General features: G+C 40.8%; 1 protein-coding gene across 4 annotated transcripts in view; it reads left to right on the top strand.

Moving 5' to 3' along the window:
• The window catches only part of sept12 (septin 12), a 97,955-nt gene that overhangs the window by 13,888 nt on the left and 57,271 nt on the right, over window positions 1-26,796 (top strand). For 3 of the 4 annotated variants that reach the window (XM_046074978.1, XM_046074972.1, XM_046074967.1), the window contains exon 2: window positions 10,669-12,240. The exons of the other annotated variant lie outside the window; for it this stretch is intronic. In XM_046074978.1, the coding sequence (XP_045930934.1) occupies window positions 10,669-12,240 (1,572 nt within the window). The remainder of the gene's footprint in view (window positions 1-10,668; window positions 12,241-26,796) is intronic. 4 annotated transcript variants of the gene reach the window in all.

Here is a 26,796-nt window from a genome sequence, read left to right as displayed (position 1 = left end):
ATCAGTCCGTTAAGTTACACTGGACTAATTCAGGAACGACCAAGTTCCATTTTAAGCCTTTTTCGTCGAGCCAACTTCACCGAGGTCAGACCAAGCCACATGGTCTCGCCAGCTACAACGAAGGAAACCTGAAAACAGCCGAATTGCCAGACGGAGGAGGCATTTTCAATCAGACACGGAGAACCCCGGAGAATCCCTAGCAAAAAGCCAGGATCGGGCAGCTAGCGTGGGACCCGTGCAACAGGCCAAAAGCAGGCTGTCGACAAGCAGTAAGACTTAACACACGTTCTGTGATCAGATGTCCATTTTAACTCCTAAATCATAGCATTAGTTTACTTTCATTAGCTCTTCAATGCCGTATGAGTCAAATGCTTCCCACAATCGAACCTCCAGGCTCATTGTTCAACAAATGTTTATGTTCACTGTATCCAACCATCTTTTTATCACCTTAGTTAGAGAATAAATTCACTGTAATATAATCAAGAGCTCTGTGTGTTGCCCATTTCTAGTTCCTGCCAAGAGAATTGACCCTTTAGATATGAGACTGACTGACTGATTTAAGATAATTGAGTGATTATTAACTAACTGATCACTAGTAATAATTGTATAATTATTCAAAACTACCTAGAGGTCCGGAGACTCTAGGATTATAACAACTCCGGTGGTGCCCTGAAATGAGGAAAATTTTGATTTTATGAATATTAAAATTCATAATTGGGTATCAATTCTCAAATTTATTAAATTGCATAACTAAAAATTTTTAGGTCTGCTACACTACAGTGTCTGACATTGTTTTTGCATATGTACACACCAACTCAAAATTAATCTTAGTGACCTCCGATTACAGACGTGAATAACAATCTTACTGTATTTACGTTTATCCTTAGCCAGCAGTTTCAAATAAGACTCAGTGTCGCCCGCTCTGGCCCCAGGGGTGCACTTAACTATGGCCGCTGGCTTCGCTAACTTCACGTTTCTCAAAATGGAGCTGCCGATGATCAGAGTTGGTTTCTCAGCGGGTGTGTCGCTGAGTGGGGAAAATCTGTTAGAGAAGTGAACATGTTGATGCTTACGACTATTCACCCAGCCACCCCTTCCTGGCTGCTCAGGAGATGCCGGGGGAGGGCTACCACAGGCTAACTCAGGCCGTTCCGCACCGACTACCGGGGACTGGCTAGCTACAGTAGCTAAAGACTGATCTACCAAGGTGCGGAGCCGGACTTCTAAATCACTGAGCCTCGCCTCCATGTCTAGAAATAAACTACACTTATTACACGTACCATTACCACTAAAGGAGGCAGAGAAGTAACTGAACATCTGACACACAGAGCAGGAGAAAGTAGGAGAGAGAGAGGGAGAAGGAGAAGCCATCGCTAGCTGCTGAGCTAAAGTCGCTAACGGCTAAGCTAAAGTACTGTAGCGTCAGCTACCAAAACTTTTGAACAAACAACTATGAGATTGAACAGCAGTCACTAAAAGATGGAAAGAACTGTGAGTGCTTAGGCAAAATTACTGTAAGAATAAGTGTTTAGTGGACAGTTGGCCGCTGTAATCTAACAAATGGTGGTATTTAGCGAGAGCAGCACAACACGGTACCAACACACAAGCACTGGAAATGGAAATGAGTCAACACGCTTACTGCAGTACGTCAGCCATCCACATGTGTACCGCAAGATACCAAATCCCAAATTGCTAATGATTATATATGCCTTGGTGTTTGAATGTGTTTGAATGTGTATGAATGCGTAGTTCTGTTCTGAGGCACCTTAGTATCTGCTGTCAGTGTGTGAATGTGTGAATGTGATGTAGTGTACATCTCTTAGAGTGGCTGGAAAGACCAGAAAGGCGCTTTTTTTCTAATGTAGGATGGACATTTGGTGTTCCTAAGGATAGAGTTTCAGTCACAAGAGGTCGGCCCTAAAACATTTTTGTAACAATTTCTGCGCTACACACTGCATGTCTGAATTGAATGCTGTTACATGAAGGTAAAGGCTGCAGCATCACAATGAGATGCATGCGCTTCCGCTTCCATAAGAAATGTTTCACTTAATAGCCCTTCTCCACAAAATAAAATCAGTTTAATATAAGCTGCAAGCAGCGTTGGGCAGGCCCTCGCACATGTAGCGCGTCAAGGTGTGAGGTGGCTGCGTTACAGATTCTGGAGGATTGCCGGTGCAGCTGGGAATTTACCACTCTCTTCGGACGCTGCACAAAGGTGTTAAATGTCACTTCCTGTATCCCCTTTGTGGCGCTACAGAGCACTTGGCACTATGACTATAACTGAATATTGGCATGTAGATGTCAAGGGCGGGACTGTTATCACGCACATAAATTTTGGTACATATTTGAGCATGTCCAGTGAAGTCATGGCGAAACATGGAACTTCGTTGTAACAACCCGGATACACCATTGAAGGACATGACAGCATCAATGTGTTAAGGGTTTTCTGAAATAGTCTTTCATGGCGAATCTTTAAATCGTCAATGGGTTTAGATTGCACAGTCGGAATAAATCCCTAGGAGAAGTTTGTTAAAGCATGGAATGTGTAAATCATCCAAAAATGACCATAAAATTCAAAATGGCCGACTTTTGGTTGGGTTTAGGGCATTGCTTCAAGAGGCTTTATGGCACATCTGGACATGATACATGTAGGTGAAACGTGCCACGGGGCTTCTTCGTGGGTAAATGTTGGTATGTACATGTATTCAGGGCGGAAATCTTATTAAATGTGTAAAATTTGGTACAGATCTGAGCATGTACAGTCAAGTTACTCCCTGTGTCATGGCGAAGCGTGGAACTTCGCTGGCACACCACCGCCACGCCGTTAATTTCAAACACATAGGTTTTACAACATGGCCTCATCAATGTGTTATGGGTTTTCTGGGACAGTTTTGAAGTTCATATGTCCAACCTGCTAGGAGTAGTACATTACAACGTAAAACACATCATTTCCTGTTGCCAGCAGGTGGCGCTATGATGTTCATTAAATATTGGCATATGGATGTGTTCAGGGTGGGACTCTTATTATACATGTAAAATTTGGTGAGCATGTATATTGAAGTTATAACAACTTCCTGTTTCATGGCAAATCATTGTTTTTTGACAGCACACCACGGGTAATCATCAATGGGTTTACACTGCACAGCGAAAATTTGAAGAGGCTTTTTGTGCGTTTGGACATGATACACGTACCACAGACATTTCGTACATGTAGGTGAAACTTTGTCCAGGGGCTGCTCTGTAGGGGGCGTTAGCGAGCCATTTTGCCAGGCCCATGTGCGAAACCAATAAAATACGAAATTTTTTGCCACTCGTGAGTTACGTGCAAAGTTTGGTGAGTTTTCAAGTATGTTTAGGCCCCCAAAATTGAGGTTACTTTGCAGAAAAAAAACCCCAATAAGTGGAATTCAGTTCCAATGGGGACTTAGCGTGTTTCATGCTCGGGCCCTAACAAACCAGGAAACACTATGGATGAGCCAAAGTTATTCTTGTCAAATCAGAATAAAAATGTGATTGGGGACAAATTGTGGTTTTACACTGCTCCATCTCACATGTGGGAAAACTAATTGCCGGTTGGAGACAAGAAAGTCTAAGGTCTCAAAGTCTTTACTTTAATTGATTGTTTCCCAAATCCTAAACCTAGAAATTATAGTATGTTTATGTTGATATTTAACCAGCTGAAAAAATGCGGCACAATGGAGGAAGATGAAGCACAAAGCAGGAGATGTGCACATGCAATGTTTATACAGCACACACATTTCCAGTGAACTGAGTTGTAGTGACCAAGAAAGGATTCCCCACACATGAACAGACACTCATACACACACGTTCCCAGAAATTCAGACAGCTAGGACTGAATTCAGTATAGTGTGCGCTAGTGTGTGTGTGTGTGTGTTTGAGGGAGAGAGAGATAATTTTAACATCTCTCTTAATCAGATTGAGTTTGCATAGGAGAAGAGGATTAGGGCCTGTACAACTGTGAGAACAAAGGGAGCCCAATGTAGACAACACACAGGTACAACATAGTGGAGACAGGGCGCACCACTGCCATCCTTAATTATTTCCCCAGCGTTAGACAGGGTGCCAGCAATTACATGATACCACAACTCCTTATCTTTTGAATGGAAGGCAGGTTCACACATGTAGCCTCAGTGAGTAGCTGAGTCCATGCAACTCTCCCCCCAGCACACACACACACCCTTCCCCAGCCTGCCTGGAGCCAACAGAGGCTCAGGAGCCATTAGCTGCTTGTAGGAACTGAAAAAAGTTTGGTGTGTGATTATAAGGCTGAATAATAATTATTTTTCAATTAATCCATTCATACTTTAGTCAATAAACTGCCAAAAAAATCTTTAAAAATGCCCATCACAATTTTCAACTGCCCTAGCCGTTTATGATTAAATTAGTTATTTTGATCAAGTAATAGTAGCACTAATGGAGCACTAATGGAAATTAAAGCTGCCATAATGACCATGTAATATATTGATGGGTGTGTTGTTAGTGACCATTTTAAACTGCTCATGTATCAGGATGGAGGGCAAACACATTATAGCTGTCTCAACAGGCAAATGATAATGTATTGTCTACAACTGACACCCAACAAAGGTCAGAGCGGACTGTTTCTTTCCCTCACACTCACACAGTTGTTTCATACTCTTCTGATTTCTACAACATAATCAGTTTACAACATAGTCTTCTTTAGTATTCACTAGGTTTATCACAAGAGCAATCAACAACAAAGGAAACTATGCCATAATGTGTATGTTTTCTATCCTACTAGTTTCAAGTATACATTTAGAATAAATGACTGCACCAAGGAGAGGGACATTAAAATTAATAATCAAAATACAACTTCACACAGCCAAGCAAGATTATACTGAATTGCCTGAATACAATAATGTATAGATGAAATACATAATTATTAGTGCTATTTTACACTTACTTTGTCTGTGCATACACACACACACACACACACACACACACACACACACACACACACACACACACACAATAACTGATGGTGACTTAGTTTCACATTTGAGGAAGGGCTGTCTGTATCATGTAAAGATCTATCAGCATACAACAAACTAATAGAATGTATACTTATTGGATATGGAGCATATGATCAAAATTATTACTTTTTAAAGCACGACACGTTTTTATGTAGTGGTCTATTTTGCTTCCATGTCTTCTTTTACTCAAATGAAAGAAAACTTCCAAATAGACATTTAGATGGTGTTTGTTTTAAGCCTACTACGCTGCGTCGGTTTGCATCTGTAGATTTCTTCAAAATTAACCAAAACAAGCTCATCTGCATATTTGAGCACAAGATTTCATTTCATTTAATGATTTACATAAAGCCTCTTTATGTAAGTCATTAACTGGGGAAGTTCTGAGGTGATATGCTTTAGTTATTTTGTTTATCCTATTCACCAATTAGTTAACGTCTAATTTGCATATCAATGAGGTGGCGATTGTGATGTGAAGTTATTGGACACAAATTGTTCACCTGCAGTGTCTCAGTGTAATGTACAGTACATTAGCCAGTATGGTCACTATATATTGCCTTAGCTAAACTTTAGCCAACATTACATTAGCTAGTAGAAGCTCATAATGCATTTTAGCAAGACACAAGTTAACTTAAGTCTTTGTCTTTGGCTGTATAGTAAGGCACTGGTAGCCTCATTGGTAGTCTTTTGTTCATCACCACTCACCTCCAGTCTATGCTCCACACAAGCCAAAACAAACCCAACTGGGAGAAGAGCTGGGAGGGGCTGCTGCCTGCCTGTCTGTGTGTGTGCTGCTGGATACGTGGAGGGCGAGAGAGAGGGAGGGCACAGGGAAGTTGTGTGCAAACAGTAATATATATTCATTTATTTTTTAAAAAGCACCACAGAAAAAAGGGCTGATGTCTTATGTGGGCACGTGCCTGGCAGGTAGTGTCCACTGGGAGTCTTAATGCCTGCCTGCTGTGACAACACATTCTCATCTCAATGCGTCATAATTGACGCTTTCAGTCAGCGTGACAAAGCGTAAGGATTTTATCACTGAGACCATTAGGTCTGGTCTTACAACACAGAGTTTGAGTCTTTATGTTATGAGAGTAGTCTTATACAGAATAGCTCTCTAAGGTAACCAGTATGCATGTGCACACTCACTCTTGCATCATATTAACAAGTGTGAATGCTAGGAGTGTGAATCTTTTAGTTTCACATTACAGGATTTCGATTCTTAGTGTCACGATTCGGTTTAAAATTGATTCTTGGTTCAGTACACACAGGTGTTATTCTCTGCTGCACTCCACTGAGTACTAAGACAGGCGGTGTGGCAAATGATGGCATGAAAGCAACTCTGGGTGATAGCTTGTGATATAAGCGGGCATTTGTAGTGTTCCTGAAGTACTTCTTTTCATTTTACTTGGGTGGCAATATTACTGGGAGATATTTTTTCATGTTCTCATGGTTCGAGATCATTTTCATTTATAGTTAATCATTTTGAGGTTTGACTTTTGGTTGAGTTTGGCCTTTCCTGTGGCTTGATTTTGAGAAACGTGAAGTTAGTGAAGCCAGCGGACATAGTTAAGTGCATCCCTGGGGCCAGAGTGGGCGACATTGAGTCTTATTTGAAACTGCTGGCTAAGGATAAATATAAATACAGTAAGACTGTTATTCACGTCGGCGGTAATGACTCCCGGTTACGCCAATTGGAGGTCACTAAGATTAATGTAGAGTCGGTGTGTACATATGCAAAAACAAAGTCGGACACCGTAGTTTTCTCTGGACCCCTACCAAATCTGACCAGTGATGACATGTATAGCCGCATGTCGTCATTCCGCCGCTGGTTGTCGAGGTGGTGTCCAGCAAACGATGTGGGCTTTGTAGATCATTGGCAGACTTTCTGGGGAAGACCTGGTCGGATTCGGAGAGACAGCATCCATCCCACTTGGGAAGGAGCAGCTCTAATTTCTAGAAAGTTTATTAGTGGACCAAATCCATGGCAACCCAGCATTGAGACCAGGAGGCAGAGTCGCAGTCTAACACACTTCTCTGCCCTTCTAATTCAGAATGTTCATTTCTGTTTCTGAGCAATGTGAGTGAATGGTGAATGCCGATTTAGTGTAAAAGCGCTTTGAGTGGTTAGAAAGTCGCTATATGGAGCATTTATATCACACTTATCCATTTTAGGAGTTACCTAGTGACAACCCTATAGTTTCGGTGTCTGATTTAAATAAACCATTGAAATTATTTAAATCAAAGGTAAACAGAGGAGGAGCTGTGCATATTGCAATAGTGCAAAAGAGAGAATTAAATGTGGATCAGATCTCTCTCTTCTAAAGGTGTACTAGTAAATGAACTAATATCAGATTATGATATTGATTTATTTTGTCTTACTGAAGCCTGGCTGGGTGATGGAGAATATGTTAGCCTAAATGAATCCACCCCTCCCAGTCATATTAAAACTCACATTCCTCGAGGCACAGGCCGATGAGGTGGAGTTGCAGCTTTCTTCGACTCCTACTAAAAGCCTACTAATCAGCTCTAAACCTAAACTAAATTATAACTCATTTGAAAGCCTTGTTCTTAGTCTTTCACACCTAAGTTGGAAATCACTGCAACCAATTCTTAGTACTGCGTTTATCTCTCTGTTAGATTCCATTGGCTTCTCTCAGAGTGTTCATGAACCGACTCACTGTTTTAACTGCACCCTCGACCTTGTTCTGGTATATGATATTGAAATTGAACATTTAATAGTGTTCCCACTGAATCCCTCTTTATCTGACCACTGTTTGATAACTTTTGAGTTTGTATTGCTGAACTACACGCCATTAGGCAAAAATTTATATGCAAGATGTCTGTCTGACAGTGCTGTAGCAAAATTTAAGAATGCAATTCCATTGTCCCATAGGACTCCTATGCTAATTTCAATCCCTCCCAAATCGATCATCTTGTTGATAGTGCTGCAGGCTCTCTGCGAATGACACTCGACTCTGTAGCCCCTCTAAAAAAGGAAATTATAAAACAAAGACGGTTAGCTCCATGGTATAATACTAAAACTCACAAATTAAAGCAAATATCACTGAAACGAATTGGCGTTCCACCAAACTGGAAAATTCTCGTTTGATTTTGCAATTTGGCTCCACAATGCCAGAGCAGCGTACTACTCATCATTAATAGAGGAAAATAAGAACAACCCCAGGTTTCTTTTCAGCACTGTAGCCAGGCTGACAGAGAGTCACAGCTCTATTGAGCCAAGTATTCCCATAGCTCTCAGTAGTTACGACTTCATGAGCTTCTTTAATGATAAAATTCTTACTAGTAGAACCAAAATTCACCTGCTCTCAACTGGTACCGAAACAGCTGTAAAGCCAGATGTATGTTTAGACTGCTTTGCTTTCCTCGATCTTTACCAACTAAAGCCGCGTTTCGACCTAAAGTACCAGACTTTTAAGTCCCCGGATCTCTTTTCAAGGAACAAAAAGGTTCCTTCAGCCCATTGTTGTGTGCGTTTCCTCCATGGTCTAAAGACCGGCGAAGATTAGGCAACTTAATCAGCTGACATAGATTGTAGTCCTATTCCGCACGAAGCGATGCACAGGCATCATTATTTAGTAACCACAATCCATGAGCAACATTTATTATAATGAATAATAATAATATAATAATCATAATGAACAGATTTGACTGGAATATAATGAAAATTTATAGGCTTTGCTTGACCATTAAAAACCTTTTTGTGTGGGAGTATAATGAAGAAACACACTATAAAGATAGTTACAAATTTAATAACACACTAGACAAAGCCATCAAGTTATTAAAATAATTCCGGCACAGAGAAAGCAACACAAAAATAAAATTGCAACAGTTTAGAAGGTTATCAGCAGATCAGCTGACAGCACTCACGTCTGTGTCCGCCTGAGCGTCGGAGGAACGGGATTTTAAATGAGCTTTATTACCCGCTGTAATCAGCTTTTCCTCTTGTTTTGGAGAGGAGGAGACCAACTTCTGATCTGTGTAAAAACTTTCTGACTGATGAAAACTTAAAACAACAACTTCGGACCCAGTATTTAGCGGAAATCCATCAGCTTTTCACTGTAAACACACCGCTGCACGCTGGCTGCTATTTCCAAGCAATACATTTAATGCCAACGTACGATCTCAGGCCAACATCGTCGAGACTTGTGTGGCTATCAGACTGATTGTGATTTACTGGTTTGAAAAACAACGGTGGAAAAGAGGCGCAGTACACACAGTAAAACAGTACAGTACAGTAGAGTACAGTTTATATGAAAAGCGCTATGAGATAACTTGCTGTAAATTGGTGCTATATAAATTGAATTGAAGTTAATTAAATTGGTTATAGTTATTAATTTTTAATCATAGTTATAAGTTGATAGTTTAATATATTATATGAGATTGAATTATTGAATTTACCACCAGTTTTTTTTTTTTTTTTAAGAGTGGTGTCGCCAAGGTGAATTTGACACAAGGTAAATTGTATTGTAAGACATGGGTCATTTCAGCATGCAAACATGCATGTAATGTTTTTTGTAAGTATGTTGAACATTGAATAACAACAATATTTACATGAAATGATTACTAAATGAACTAAATGTTATGCCTTCATTTAGCGCATACCGGTACATTTCAAAAGTGGCAGATACAATTTCGTAGTGGCAGACAACAAAACGTTAATTTCAGACCCTGTCTAAATCCCTCACAGCAGACATGAAATTTGTTTCACCTCACTGTACACATCAGACGACAACAACACAGTATCAACATAAAGTGACAGACAACAGTATATCTCAGGTAGGACTGCACATTTAATCAAATATTGATCGCGATGATGATAATGATCACGATTTGAGCTTCCCATAATTAAATGAACATGATCGACTGTGATATCGCCATTTAAAATGTGTGCTCCGCTTATGGAAAACTGTTGCATATCAAATCAAGTGCTTCCTAAACTTTACAGCCAAGGGGTCGATTTGGCTGTGCGCGGACCCTCCTGCTGCTACAGTCCAGAGTAGACAGCCACAAGTCTGCATGTGTTGCAGCCCTTCTAGTCAATGCTTGGGATTTCATCAGACGAGCAGAAATGCAGCACAACATGTATGTGCCTGTTTATTTAAATTTGAAAGTGTAATAAAAATATATTGTCCCTAAAATAAATGAATAATTCTCGACGATGTTGGCCTGAGATCGTACGTTGGCATTAAATGTATTGCTCGGAAATAGCAGCCAGCGTGCAGCGGTGTGTTTACAGTGAAAAGCTGATGGATTTCCTACTCTCATGCCAGGTCAGCGAGGCCTGTTATTTAAAGCGGCTATGGCTGGGGGGATCAGGCTTTTTTATTGCTGAAATCTCAGAACATGGTGATCACTTGGGTCAAGAAACCCCCATGTTAGTTAAATTTATTTAGCAGAGAACGAGAAGGCAAGTGATTACATTATTACCCAAACTGTAGACACCCATCACATATTGCAGACCCTACCCACCAGAGGGCGGAACATTTAATTGACCTTGATTTGGTATATCTGACTACCATCAAGTCCAAATTTCAACAAGGCTGAAACAGGAAGTTCTCGTAATGTGAGAGGTCACATAAACTGAAGAGACTTCTTATTAACTCATAATTCATAAATTCCTTCTTTTCATCTGCAGCTCTGAAGAGATCCTTTGACGATGACGATGACATACCATCCTTCTCCACACCTTCCCCTGACTCCACCCCCCTTTCTCCCTCTTCCTCCCATTTCTTCCTCAACCACAATAAAGGCAGTGATGGGCGGGGAGGAAGTGGCCAGTCTCCTTCATTAGCCTTCAACAACAACAACAACAATAGCCTGAGCTCTACAGCCCACCACTCCTGTATCAACCCAAGTTCCAATCCCAGCCCAGTGCTCAAGTCCCGTACCATAGTCAGCAGCCTGTCCTTCACCCGGGGAACCATAAAAAAGCCGGCCATACACAACAACATCTCCTCAGTGACCAGAGCTGCATCCTTCCAGAGCAGGTTAAATCCCAACAGTTACTCCATGTTGTCTGGGCCAGGCAGTGACAATGACAGCCTTCATAGCTCCACGTCCAGCCTGGAGTACTCTGTGGGGGGTGGAGGTGCTCTCCCTCTTACTAGGCTGGGGGTTTATCCTTACACTCCTTCACAGGTGGAGTACCACCAAACTCAGCCCCAGCTCACACAACAGCACCTAGAGAGAGGTGCCAAATTGGGAAGCCCCCACAACCTGAAAAAGTTCTTCTCCCATGGGAGTGTTTTCAACTCTGAGATGGACCAGGGGCCAGGGATGATGCTGGGTGTTCCAGAGCCTCGGGAGGTAAACCATGGCTCCATGCCCAGCTTAGACCTCCAAATTCATGATGGAGGAGGAGGAATCATGAGTATGCAAAAGGGTGGAGGAGGAAGCACAATGTCTCCAGGGTTAAGATATGCCAACGCTAATGCCAACTGGAATGGTCATCTTCATAAGTCCAGTTCCTTTGGGGAGGAGGGCTACTGTGGCTCCAAAAATCCCAGCCAGCAGCAAGGGCCCCAGGTCTTCAAGACTTCCCAGCCCAAATCCGTGGAGATGCCACGTTTCAACAAGTTTCCTTTGAATCTGGACAGCTTGGTAAGCAGCACCTCAACCACTTCTCCCACCAAGGCTCAAAGAGGATTCATGAGCCCCAACCCTTCCAAGCCTCCTCCAAGGGACAGAGGAGGCCTCCAGCACCAAACCGGCCCACCATCCACTTCGGCCAGCCCTTCAGCATCGCAAAGCAGCTTGGACAGTTCTTCTGACACTCCACCTATCTCCCTCCACCATCCCTTTTTGCCTTTCTTCTCATGTGATCTAACTCCCTTGCAGAGCTCCATACTTATCCCAGAGATGAGTTGCTCCCCAGTCCCCCTTTCTCCAGCCCAGAGCCCCCAGTTGGAGATTCTCTCATGGCCCCAAGTTGTCCAGGTGGTCCCCAACCTGCCAAGCCCTTCCAGCTCTTACAGCCCTAGAGTCAACTTGTCTTTGGAGGATGGCACCGATGATGCCAAGGATAGTGTAGGCTCAATCTTACAGAGGATCGCTTCCTTCTCCCAACATGTCATGGCTGGCACTACCCCAACAGTTGTGACCCAGCCCCCAACAGTCCAAAGCAATGGTGGGTTGTCATCCGTAGTTCGGTGTCCTGATGAGAAAACACCCATGCCCACATGGAAACATGACAAGAATACACAGGAAGGTAAGATGGTTTTTGAAAGTACTTTAAAAGCGACTTTTGCACTCTTTCTCAATAATTTATAAGCGTGAATGATCGCATGTGCATTTGTCTGTGGCTCATAAAACAAAAGGACATTAGGGATTTCAGTAATGGTTTGGTTGCGAACAATTGTTTGCGAGCGTGTGTGTATGTGTGTTTTAGGCTACCTGTATCTTTAGGGCCCAAGCACGAAAGTACAAGGGCACCAACGGTGTCCTAGCATGAAGTGCAAGAAACCTATTGTTTTTGCTGGAATTATTATTATTATTATTATTATTATTATTAGGGCCCAAGCACGAAAGTGCAAGAGAACCAATGGTGTCCTAGCACGAAGTGCAAGGAACCTATTTTTTTTTGCTCAGATTATTATTTTTTTCTCCCTGATGAACTAATTTTTGAAGACCTTAGTATCCTAAGGTCGGATACTAGCACGGCTCCCTGGACGGGCTGGCTGTCTCCATCCAAGCGTGGAATGCATGGATGTGGAGAACGTAGTAGCTCAGGGAGGTTTGTTCATCAGCGCGATTTCATCGAATCTTCAAGAAAATTTGCACACACCTCAGGTCTGGTGGGAAATCCACTGTTCTGCAGTGATTGGAGTCGGGCGTGGCCAGGGGGCTCAATAGCGCCCCTAAGCAAACAACTGGTTTTGGACAAAGTTTCTTTGATCTTCATGAGATGTGGTGGGATTATTGCTTTATTACAAAGTCCACATTTCAGCTCTTTTTATAAGATTTTACTCAATGGGAAGTGAGGCATTTTGCGCTTCCAGCGTCATTTTAAATTTTTTAAACAGATATTTGAGGCCTTTAAGATGCTCAAAAAGCCACAAAACTTTGCAGCCAGACTTGAACTGGTAATGTTTCAATCTGATGTCATTTTTAAGATTGAGGGTTGCACATTGGCTCTATAGTGCCCCCTAAAGCCTTTTAAGCTGTCACATGGCTAGGGATAACCACAGCCTCACTAAACTTGGCATGCTTCTCAGAGGAGTTGTTTTGTATTGGCTGATATAGTTTGGAGGCGTGGTTTTGGAAAATTGGGTCAGTAGCGCCCCCTTCCAAATTTCAACAGAACAGCCCCTGCTGTACATTTTACTTAGCTGTACGAAACGTGAGAGACCGATGTATCATCTCTAGACTTAAAAATAAGTCTCTTGGAGCCATATGCTAAACCCAAAAGGAAGTCTATGGGATTAATATCCTGCCTTGATTCAAAACTGAAAATAAAGTTCTGAAAGGTTGAAACTAAGTGTTTGAAAACTCAAAATCTTACAAAAAAAAAGTTTTGCAAGATCGAAAACTAAGATTAGCAAGCTTGCAAAATGTGAAAAAAATAAATAAATATCTGTAAACATTATGTTGTTTTTGAGTTTTCCTTCTTCAAAACAATTTTTCTGAGTTTCAAATTTGTCAGTGTTCTCCCAGTGTATTAGTTTGTTTTCCAGGTTTGAAACCTTGTAAATGGTGATCTGAAAACTTGTGTGCAAATGTGTGAAAAAAAGTTTGGAAACTCTGAAAATTGAGGTTCGAAAAGCCAAATCTTATGGTGCATTAGTTTGTTTTCCAGGTTTGTAGGAGAGGTTTTGTAAATGGTGATCTGAAAACTGGAACTCTGAAAATTGAGGTTCAAAACGGCGAAATTCTATTACATTAAATTACATTTGCACTCCTATTGCAGACTATTTTTTTCAGAACTGTTTACAACACCCACTTTGCGGCGATACGCCTACACAGTTGCGAGCTTGCGACTCACGTGATTTGTGGCAGCGTTGTCACGCAGCTCTGCTCTGAAACTCTGCTCTGAAAAAAAGGCCTGAAGGCAGGGCCTTCTGCTCTTGGCCAATGCTTGGCTGTCTGCTGAAGTACAGTCCAATCACAAGTCATATTTACTGGATAGAGGGATTGACAGACTGCTCCGCTAATGACAGACGTGGACAGGTTACGTGTTCAGGAAGCACGGCTCCCTGGACGGGCTGGCTGTCTCCGTCCAAGCGTGGAATGCATGGATGTGGAGAACGTAGTAGCTCAGGGAGGTTTGTTCATCAGCACGATTTCATCGTGGTGTTGTGTCGGGAGCCGCTAGGGTAATTTATGCTGTGTAAAATGCAGGCTTAACTTACAGTAAACTATCAATGGAGACAATCAACCAGACAAATCTCGACAGGTATTAAGCCAAAATGTATGCTTTTGTTAAATGTGATTATTCTATTAAACCACGTTTTATGTGTGGTAGTGGAGTCATTTTAAAGTTGACTTTACTGTAGTTAACCAGTTACAACTATTTGTGTTGTTGTTTTTTCTTTTATGGCTTAAAGCACTGAAGACAATGCTGTGGTCATCACTCACAGGAGGACGAAAAGAAGGAGGAGGAGAGTGACAGAAAAAATAACTTCAAAACAATAGAATAAATACCTTTGTTTATGTGGAAATATAGAGGAAGCATGGGAGAACTGCACATAGTTCGTTGTTACTGTGTTATTAGAGCATGGGAGAACAGTGGATACTTTTAATACAGCCATATACATACATATAATACATATACACAATACATATAAAAATATTACCAATTCAAGTGTGGCTGCAAAGTTTTGTAGCATCCTAAAGGTCTTAAACACCTGTTGAAAATATGGAAAATGATGCAGGAAGTGCAAAATGGCTGACTTCCTATTGAGCAAAAATATGTAAGCAGATATGGTTTCTTTGTAATAAGAGCAATAATCCCACCAAATCTCATGAAGATCAAAGAAACATTTTCCAAACCACATTGTTTGTTTAGGGGCGCTATTGAGCCCCCCTGGCCTCGTGTATTTTCGTGTAGATTCGAATATCCTAAGACAATGAAAAATTAGGTTAAGAGTCATGTATTATATGTTTGACATTTTACTCCATTTATGAGAATAACCTTCTTTTCCTGTTTTGTGGCATTAATCATAAAGTAGCCTTCTACGTCATAAAACAATCCAGCATGTATCACTGAAAATATTAACTACACAATGTTAAATGCATTCTTAGAAATTACATTTACGTATATACAACTAATTTATAACGGTAATTATGTTTTGAAGACAACGTAATGACGATTGAATCGTGTGTTCCATTAAAAAAAATTGTGAAAAGATGGACAGTGAAAAAATGTTGAAATTAAATTTATCAGTAAAATTGTCACAAAATATTTGTTTTTCACCAAAGAATCTGATCTTACAATACAATATTCTGTGGCAGTGACAACAGCATTTAACTTAACTTTTACTTTTTTATGTTTAGGCCCTTGCAGCACTTAGAAAATGTGGACTTTTTCTGTTTAATACGGAAAAAGTTTGCAGTGACTTGAAGGCTCAGGTACAGCAGGTAATCCACTAATTGTACAGTTGGCAGTTGATCACCAGCTCTTCCTGTCCAAAAGTTGCAGTGTCCTTGGGCAAGATTCTAAACCCAAAATTGTTTCCCAAATACCTGTTGTTGTACAGCATACACAACACACAGTGCAAATTTATTTTATTACCAATATTTTTATATAATTGCATCCAGGAAAATCATTTATGCATCCAAGACATGTCAGTTAGATGAATCAATGGGATGTTCAGCCTTGTTCTAGTCCCACTTTGATTTAATCTGATGAGGTTTGCCTGGATGTTCACAAGAGAATCCTGTCTGGTGGAGAATCAAAAACATGGCTGAGCAGTTTAACAAACAGAAGGCATCTGTTTTAAGGCATCTGTCGGGATTTTCCCTTCACCTCCTCCAGTCTTATCAGGGAATTAGTCCCATTCCTCTGAGATGAAAGAGAGATAACAAACTGTACACATAGCTTTGTTCTCAATTCACATCCCAACTGTGACTCTCCTTAAGGCTCACATGCCAACCAAAGAGATACGGGTGTGAGTGTGCATTTTATATGGTACGTAGTTCCCTGCAAGAATTCTTGCTGTTACCTTCAGCAGTGATTTCCAAAGGGTGCGTAAGAGGAAAATATAATGTTGGTGTAATAGTGTAATAACTACATCAATCCTTTTTTTGTGGAATTTTTCATTAAATAAAAATCTGAACTTAAACGTTCCATAAATTTAATTTAAAATTAAAACGTTTTTTTATTAATACTAGCTCACAGAGAATAGCTACTCACACACCTCTCTCTCTCCCCCCTCCGTCCCTCTCCCTCTCAGGCTGAGCCACCTGCTCTGCACTTACAAATCTCATATGGATCCTCTTTTTGTCCATGTTATCTGTTTATAAGGGTATACACGGGGTGCAATAGACTGTGATGTTCATTGCACCTTCAGTAATATCAGCTGCCTTCGCTTCAACACACAGCTCCACTGCTCATCGGAGCAAAGTGTTGATAGGCTATTATACGTGACGATTATCCAATCAGATAGTGCTGTGTGTGGGAGCAAAAAAATAAAAAAATAAATAACTAAGCAAAAATAATAATAATTAAAGCTGCAAGCAGCGTTGAGCGGGCCCTTGCCCCCATGTGTGCCTCGGGTGCAACGACAGCTGGGGCATTTACATTGCACACCAACTGACACGGCTATGGAATTAACAATGCACAAAACACACAGGTGACATGTCGAAAAATATCTCGCAATGTTTGGTGGAGGTGTCAGTTAGTTATTCAATTCAAAGTGGCTGACTTTCAGTTGGGTTTAGGGTATAGCTTTCAAAAAACAGCTTCCTGTTTCATGGAAAATAATTACTCACCAAGGCAACAGCATTTGACAAGAACTTTGACATGGATGAGGTCAACCTGCTATGAGGAACATAAATGCCTCACTATGGAAATTTTTGTCAGCTAAGGTGCTAAGTGGGGTAAAAATATGAAAGAGGCATAAGAAATAAAGTTTTAAACATGTCCTTTCCTGATGCCAGTAAGTGGCGCTGTCACTATGAATGGATATTGACATGTAAGACTCTAATGGGCTGAAATGTGAAATCTGGAACAGATCTGGCCATGTCTAGTCCATTTACCTGCTACTTCCTTTTTCATGACGAGACATCACGATTCTATGCCACGCCATGGACATGCCGTTTGAGCAATCAAAAAAAAGCTTGCAATTTAACATTGCAAGGTTCTTAAGATGGAGCTACCCACATTTGAAGTCGATTGGTTTAAAGCTCTAGGAGGAGTTTGTTAAAGTACGGAGCCTGTAAACGGGAAGTGCAGAATGGCTGACTTCCTATTGAGCAAAATCTCACAAATAAAGCAGAAATATGGACTGTAATTAGAGCAATAACCCCACCAAATCTCATGAAGATCAAAGAAACCTTTTCCAAAACATGGTGTTTGTTTAGTGGCGCTATTGAGCGCCCTGGCTTTGCCAGACCCCAATTACTGCGGAAAATTGGATTTCCCACCAGACCTGAGGTCTGTGCAAGTTTTCGTGAGGATTCGAGTATCTTACGAACTTTTAACAATTAACAGCTCCTTGCTTTGCTGACAGTAGGTTGTTCTCTGAGTACCACTCTAAAAGATTATCAATTTCCTCCCAATATGAAGTCTCATCATTGTTTGAAATCACACCACTTGCAGTGACGTTTATTCAGATTGGTCTAGTTGTCTGGATGGGAGATGCCGTGAGCAGTGATCATCTCCAGGTCCACTGCACTCAGTCTAATCCCTGAACTTCTTTTTCTGATGTTAATGAGTGTGTTTCTTTCACAAGTGATACATGTTTCAGTAATAAAGGTGAAAATAACTAATTAGAGCAAAAATGTAGCAACGTTTAAGGGGGCTGCTCGCTGCAACATTTGCATGCGCTGCTGTTGCCATGGTGACAAATTATTGTTTGAATTAGTATTCTTTTTTACCACAAACCACAAAAATCATGAAAAATAAATTATCCCATTGACTTTTCCTCTACTTCCTTCCTCCACAGAGGAAAAGAAAAGTGAAAAGAGAGAAAAAAGCTATGCAAAAAAAGAGAAAAGCAAATGGTCAAGATCAAACTTGCATCAAAGTGTTCTCAGGTTTAAAAATTCAAAACTGTAGGATTTCAGCCCTTCCCCCTCTATATCATCATATATGGAATAAAGATCAGTATTGTTCTCTGTGTTCCTTAATACATTATTCCCTATTCATATCTTTCTCCATATCTCCTCCACCTTGGAAAAACACACTTTTCTCTCCTTCAATTTTCCACACCTTTTTGCTTCATCAGATTTGCAATCCTCCCTATCTCTTTCCCTCATTCTTTCTGCTGGATCACCATGTCAACTGAACATTTATTTTATAGGCATGACTGTCCAACAGCCACCATTATAAATGTGCAGCGCCCAAACACCACAAATAGCTCTATAATTATCTAGAATAACCTTGTTCAGTCCTTCCCATGATTTTTTAATCGTTGTTTCTTTACTGACCTCCTCTCCCTCTATTTAGCTATCATGCCTAGACTTGTCTGTTATCCCCCTCCCAATCCCTCCCTCTTTCTGATTCATGCTTTAATGACAGTAATTTAGGAAATAAATTCCTCCTCAGCAGATGTCTAAGCCATTGTCCCGTTTCACTCTGCTCACTTTACATCCTCTCTGTCGAAAGAAGAGATTTTTGGTAAGTTGGTAAGAGGAGAGGTGGTCCTGCTGGTAAGGGATTATGGCAGAGAGACCCATAGGATTCTTTCCATTCAGCTCAGCCTTTTCCTTTTACTGTCCCATTAGCTCAGCTAACCAGTCAATAAACACATATACTATTTAAAGGGGTTTTGCTGTTGGTAAAAAACTTCCGCATAGGTTACACCTATGGTCCTCGCTCCACGGCCCTTTGGAATCTCCTCTCTTCTCGCCCCTCGCATTTGAGGGATTGGAACATCCTCAATGATGGTAGACCTCGATTAATTTCCAGGTCATAGGCCAGATGACGGAGGAGTGAGTATGGGAGGAAGATTGACTAGCTGAACAGCAAGCACCTATAGACTGATACTCTCTTGCTGATGTAAAGATGGGAATAGAATAAAAATTTTAGAGATGATGCCAAAGTATAAAATCTATGGAAAGTTGTGATAGTGATGCAAAAACATTTCCGCATAAGTCTGAACAACCTTTAACGCTCAGACCTAATGCAATTAGAAATCATTGCATCTTCTTCTCATTTTCATAAAGCCACACTGCACAGATGTCATTCCAGTCTGATGGAATTGACATGACTTTGTCAAGCGATGTTGGTGTCTGAGATGTGTATCAAAAATAAACCTTTGCTTATAAAATAAACAAATAGGCAATCCTTATAATTTCTTGTTTCATCATGCCACTATCATGTTTAGACATTTTCTTCAGTAAATGTGATCCAGTACTTTTTGTCTGTACAATAGTTTAGATTATTTATTTGGTTTTCCAGGATTCACTGTAAAAGTATCAGGTGTAGCGCAGATTTAACTAAGTTACTCCATTTGAAAATTATACTCCTTTGCAGAGCCGGACCGTTCTATATGCTCACTATGCACATTGCATTGGGCTCCGCAAATTAAGGAAGGCCTCACTCTTGTGTCAAAGCCAGTGGCAGTTCTAGAGCAATTTTATTGACCTGCCAGGCTGGGGCCAGTTGTTTTGTCAGAGTGGCACATTCAATCTGGAACAAAGGAGACAAAGGCAATGTTCAAGCTTTCAAAATGTCTTGTTGAGTATATAATGTAATGTTTTAGTATGTTTCAGTAACTTACAGTTATTTGTTTCAGCAACAGGATGTTTTCAGTAAATTAGTAATAGTTTTATTAAATTACATTATACAAAAAAACCCCCATTCCTGTTAACTTTAGCTCATGTTACTGGACATTCTTTGATGCAACACTTCTTTGTAAGGCTTAATGAACAGTAGAAGCTCTAGTGTACTAGACATTCTCTGGATCCCAGTTTGTATTTTGTATCCCACCATAACTTTTAACACCCTGCTATTAGTCATGATGTGAAATATACCTAAAACAAAATACTTGATAGTAGGCCATCATCTGTGCATTATGGATAGGGACACATATTTTGTTACACTGCATGTCCAGCCTAGTAGCACCAGTATGGCTTTTTGTGTTTTAAAAGTGCTGTTTAAATGCATTATTAAATTGTTATGATAATAATTTACCCTTTAAGGAGGGGGACTCTAGGGGGACATTTATTTTTGTGAAGTCGAAAGTCCGCCTTCACCGTTGAATGCATGCACGCTCCCGCAGCAGGGGGAACACTTTCTATCAATGATAACTACCTTACCACAACACCGGACAGTGTAATGTCCTAAATGATCTGAGTAGTTGAGACACATTTGTTCCGCCTTTTGAATCAGCGCCATATCGGAAGATATATTACTATTATTATGTGATGGCAGTCCTCATAGGCGCACATCATATTAAAACAAGTCTCAGTCTCAGTTGTACTAATGCAAGATGGAAAACAATAGATTGACAATGACTAGTAACTATTAAAATGTTGATTAGCAGGGAGACCGGGCAATATAGATGCAGATCTCTTTCTAAATAAGTAAGTATTCAGTCAAGTCATTGTATAAAAAGTATTTTCTATTTGAAAATGAATAAAGGAAAGAGTAGATGCCAGATCATCAGCCAGTACAAGCACAGTTGATCCTAAGTGGGAAGTGAAAGCCATGTCTGAAGCAAAAGGCACGTTAAGTGTTTGTGATGTACTGTTTTGAAGGCCAGGAGAGTTGGGTGATCTAACACATACAAATAGATAAAAGAAAAAGCCAATCTTTTCATAATGGAACATCCTTGCTGATGCTGTTTGTTGCTGTTTGCCCTTCCCTTCAGACCAGATTAGAACCCTGTTTCCTGTCCAGTTGTTTGGGTCAAGGCACTAAAATGTGTTTCCTGCACCAGATAAGATTAGGTCTCTGACACACACACACATACACACACACACACACACATGCACACACACCAGGGTGGAACACCATCAAATATGAAATGAGTAGGCTGACAGGCAAACATGAAATGATTTCAGTGTCCTCAAAATAACACTCATTAAATAACTCCTGGGATGTAACACAACGTTGCTATGCATGTGTATCTGTATGTGTTCATTTCTAAAAAAAAACATCTGTCTATATCTGAATTTACAGTACACCAGAGGTAGGAGGACCTAAATCAGAGGATTTTGAAATTGTCTCAACTGCCTCATTTCTGTGTTTAAGTGTTTTCCTCTTTCATTCATACTCTCCATATATGCCACTCTTCTTTTGGTGATCGTAATGAGTGTGTGGTTGAGCAAGAGAGAGAGCAGCAGGTTAATGCAGTGGAGCAGAGGAAAACGTTAGCAGTGAATGTTCAGCAGTAAATGTACAGTGTAGGTTACAGTTGAATATTCAATTCAATTGAATTTTATTTACATAATGCAAATTCACAACAACATTTATCTCATTGTGCTTTTCATATAGAGGACTGGGGGTACAGGGTAGGGGGGAGCAGCCAACACAAAATCCACAGAGAAATAAAGGCTGCAGCTACGGTCCCTGTGTGTATTGTTTACCAACTGATGGAAAAGACAAGGGAATTATCTCGTCATCGGCCTACGTTGAGGGCATACACTACAATACATCAGCTCAAGACAGCGTTTCCTTATCAGTTTAACAGAAAGATGTGTGTGAAGAGCGTCTGTGTTTGTGACAGAAAGTCATATCTAGATTTCTGTATACCCTGGAATACTGGAAAACCGTGATACCGCCCAGACCTACTGTCGCGTATTTGCATCATTCAGGTTTCATGTCATAGTGACACAGTGTGACAGCTGCATGACAAGCTGCATAGAATGAAGCACCTCACTGAATATGAGTACCACAAGCTTAATAGGAGTTTAATTAAAGGTGTGAGATTGTGCAGCTGTTCATTACATGTTCTTCTCTGTAGCTGTTTTGTAAGCTAGTCCTGCATGTTTTAGATCTCTCCCTGCTCCCACATAATCAGCTGTGTGGGAGCAGGGAGAGATCTAAAACATGCAGGATTACTGTGCCTCCAGGAGAGGGTTGGGAAACACTGGCAAATGAATCACACTGTTGTGTTGTGCTTTCTTTTTAATCAGTTCTCTTTGAAATAGTGACATTTTGTACATGAAGTATTCAAATGGAGGGAGAGCAGAACCCTGTTGAGGGTGAAAATTTCTAGGAGGAGAGGAAGGAAAAGAATGACAGGATAGTGGAGGCAATGCTTTTCCCCATCCGGGGGGTTTATTACGCTATGGCAGTAAAAGCAATGCTTAATGCAGCTTGAACATAGGACATTTACCACAGAACCTCCTGAGGTGTATTTTCCATTGCTAAAAGTGCTTTTTGGACAGATATGAAAAATAAAACTGACTTTATTTAATTTGAGTAATTCAGAATTGGCTGATTTCTTATATGCTGGTGTCTTCAATGCACTTTTGCAAGGATGTAACGACATAGTTATATCTTTCTGTGCCTCCTCGCTGTCTACACTTGTCATTGTGGTACTACCTCGACCGTCACCTGTTTCCTCTGATAGACTTTCTCTACCAGCAGCAGCAGCAAACCTTTCTCCCTGCATCCGTTTGCTTTATTTTGATATTATCTCTGTTCTGTGTTAAATAAGACATCAACTAAATAATCGTATGAATAGATACAAAACACATTTTTTAACCTAACCATTAAATGAATGAATGAATGATATGATGGAATAAAAATAGACTGTGGAAAAGTTAGTCAAGGAAGGACAGGTTATCTACAAAGTTATCAGTAGGGCACATTTGGGCTAAATCCTTGGTGCTGATTGGCTACTTCTCTCTAAGGCAACTGACTACTGTAAACTACAGAATGACTTTATATGATTCTCATGTCATTGCTCAAAGAGACACTTCAGAACTGCTCTTGGAGGCTTTGCTGTGAGTATTAGTGAGTTGTTTAATGAATTACTTATTCTTATTTTTAGTGATGAACCTTTGTAGGAGAATAAATTGTGACTTAACAGCTAAAGGGTAATATTATAAAGTACTAACAGTTTATTGCTTTGAAGCTTAGACTTGCACAGAGAGAAGACAGAGGGCAGACATTATCTTAACAATTTAAACTTTACTTAGTATGTGCAGCAAGGAGTCAAAAGCAGGCATGAGAAAGCAAGGAAACTTAGTAAGAAGTTTATGGAGCTGCAAAACAACCTAAGTCTGCTGTCCCCTAAAGCCCGCTGTTGCCACAACAATCTTTAGCAAGCTTGTTGCATAACTGGTGTATTTCATTTAAATTAGAGAGGTAGGCTTGTGACTGTGGTTCAATCCAAGGACCAACAGCACTTGCAACACATTTTAGATGACACATACACACATCAACTCCAAACAGAACACAAAATGATGGTAGTTTGCCCAACATTGCATATTTCCATCCAGATGCAGATTCTACCATTTTATCTTCAATTACTGAAATAAGAAATTCAAAGATTGTTCAATTGAATTCAGTTAAACTTTATTTATATATCACTAATTCACAACAACAGTTATGTCATTGCACTTTTCATATAGAGCAGATCTGTTATGTAGGACTAGATGTTAATATCCCTTAAATTGCACACCTTGATGGCTCTGAATGTCTCCATATCCCAAAGCTCTTTCCTCTTCTCCACTCGCTCCCATCTCATCCATTGCCCTTTGTGCATCTTGCTGCCTCCTCCTGCTGACATATCTCCTGCACGAGTCCCCATCTCTGAGACAGCGTAGCCTTGCTCCAGGCTGGTGTGCTGAACCCAAGACCGAGACCGCTCCTCCCTTGCTGCACCCGTCCTACAGTGTCCCTGTGCTTAAGTGCTGCCTTTGCCTGCTCTGTTGCTTCTGATGGAGACTATTTCCTCCCATAGGCCAGGATGGGGGCAGTTTGGGCTATATGTGGGTCACTTGACTCTGAAAGCATCATTTCCAGCTTTACTTTGGCACACTTGTCCTCCTCTGCGAGACTGGAAATGGGCAGCTATAAGACTCCTTGCCATAGAGCCCTATGCCACTGAGGCACCGAGGAAGACCAAGCCACTTCCTTATATATGAACTGATCAGCCTCTCCAACCTACCTTCGAGACTTAAGCTTCACATATGGTTAATGGCCACATGAGCCATGGAAGGGGTCCAAATTGTAAACCCCAGAGCTTTAACTTGCCAGGGAGTGTGGTTTTGTCAATGGTTTCCAGGCCACTGACGGTGTCCTTCCTAAGCTGATCTACCTGCTCCGTGTCTTTGAGGGATGCGTTGTACCACTGCCGATAGGCTCTTCACAGGCTTCTCGAAGAATCGCTTCCTCGCCAATGGAGAAGCGTTGGTCTGACAACTTCCCCTTGACAATGGAGATGCTTCTGGACTTGCTCGGATTGATCTTCATCCGAGCCATCTCAATGTTTTCTTGCAGCAGGTCTAGACCGTACTCTGCCTGTATCTGGCAGAGATACCTGTATGTGCGTTCTGTGATCCTAATTGTTAAACATTTGGAGGTTATCCGGCTGCTGAGCTGTGTGTGTGTGTGTGTGTGTGTGTGTGTGTGTGTGTGTGTGTGTGTGTTGCAGTTCTTTACTTAACTTCACATCAGCAGGAAACTATAAATCCTAAAATACCAGTCTGAGCAAAGCTTTACAGCCTGACTCATCTTTAATAGACCCCTCTGTGTGTGGAAGTGAGTGTGTTCTTTTTGCGCAATATATATATATATATATGTGTGTGTGTGCGTGTGTGGCTGTCTGTTTAATGGGGGTTGGAGTCAGTTGTTTCTGAGACAACCTCTTTGGTATAATAATGTTTTTCCTGAGTTCAAACTGTATGGAGGCATTCAACTGTTGGGCTTCTGTAAATATCATCACAGAGTACGGTCTAGACCTGCTCTTTTATGAAAAGCGCTGTGAGATAACTGTTGTTGTGATTTGGCGCTATATAAATAAAATTGAATTGAATTGAATTCACATGACAAACTGGCTCAACTCTGACAGCAGAGTTAGCCTTTCAGCTGGGAAACATAGATTGTGGTTAGAAAAGGGGCACTCCACAGAGTTTGCACTTTAAGATCAGTTTAGTAGTCACAAGGAGTACTACTCAGCCCACGTGTAATGTCTTCTTCAGCTCTGTAGGAGCTTTGTGAAGTCTGACAAAATATTATGTCATAGCGTTCTCATCAGGGCTATGTCCCTTTGGGCTTAGAAACTAAACATTTATGACAGAAAGCCAGCTTTTTAATCTGAAGGTATGGAATTTGCAATGGCTTGTCTTCACAGGAGTTGTTTCAGTTTCAGAGAGTTTCAGTCATCCAACTTAAGGCCGTCTGACGGAATAGAAACACCAATTGATTGCAGATTGAATGCGGCTGCCTACACAGATGGAGTAACTGCGTCCTGAAGCATATTTTTTACACTTTAGACTTCAGACTTTGTCTTCAAGTGGAAATTTGTTTTCAGACAAACACAGCACACAATAACATTTCATATACACAGGGTTGAACAATGAAATAGAAGTTCTGTAACACTTTCTATGAATGTCATCGCTATACTGACTTATGCATATAGTTATAACACGATACAATACTTCTATAAGGCATTGTAACACTTGTTATAATCACTTACAAACATGCATTAGGCGCTATAGCAAAGTTCATAAGTCATTATGACCTTTTGATTAAATATTTTATAACTAATAGTAATACCAGTTTATCCCACTGTGCACCAAGAATCTGCGACCATGATCCATAGTACATTATCATCGGCTCTGTCTCGTTATAAATACACTTTAGTCACAATTTAGAATTAGTGATATTGTGGTGTTCAAACAATAATGCTGCGATGATGTGTTGAGAGGAAACCCACTTGACACTGTTCTTGATCATAAAAGTTTATTAAATCAAAGACTTCAGCATCAATTACAAGCTCCGCAGTAGCTTGGAGAGTGACCCAGCCCAATAGCCACTCTGTCTCTCTGTACATCAAACATAGCTTATATAGGATATGTTTAGGTATCTGTTAAGTACCATAGAGGGGTTTGAGTCTGCAAAGTAAAAGGTCAAACCCATAGAAGGGTACAGTACTATTCTGAGGTAACAAAACAAGGGGTTAGAAGTCAAATTCTATAGAAGGGTTCAGTCCCTACATAACCACCAATCACTACTCTCCCCGTAGAAGGTCACTGACCCTCTGTCCTGCTGCTACAGTGCTATTTTGAACTGTTATGAGTCAAATGCATAAATATTGGACACTACAAATCCCCCCACTGCGAGACTAATTGAGTCTTGAAAAACAAAAAGATAACAATTTCTCCAACACATGCTTCTTGTAGTATTGGTTGTACCTCCTACAAACATTTGAAATGTTTGCTGCCCAGCCAAAGGAATGTTTGATTTAGTTTTATATTTAGGGCCCGAGCACGACCGTGCGAGGTCCCTATTGAATTTGCTCGGATTATATTTAGGGCCCGAGCACGACCGTGCGAGGTCCCTATTGAATTTGCTCGGATTATACATTTTTTAGGGCCCGAGCACGACCGTGCGAGGTCCCTATTGAATCTGCTCGGATTATTAGGGCCCGAGCACGACCGTGTGAGGTCCCTATTGAATTTGCTCGGATTATATTTAGGGCCC

Source organism: Micropterus dolomieu, linkage group LG02 (assembly GCF_021292245.1).
Source record: "Micropterus dolomieu isolate WLL.071019.BEF.003 ecotype Adirondacks linkage group LG02, ASM2129224v1, whole genome shotgun sequence".
Lineage (NCBI taxonomy): Eukaryota > Metazoa > Chordata > Actinopteri > Centrarchiformes > Centrarchidae > Micropterus > Micropterus dolomieu.
The sequence above is the reverse complement of the archived record's forward strand: the minus strand, read 5'-3'. Positions and strand labels throughout refer to the sequence as shown.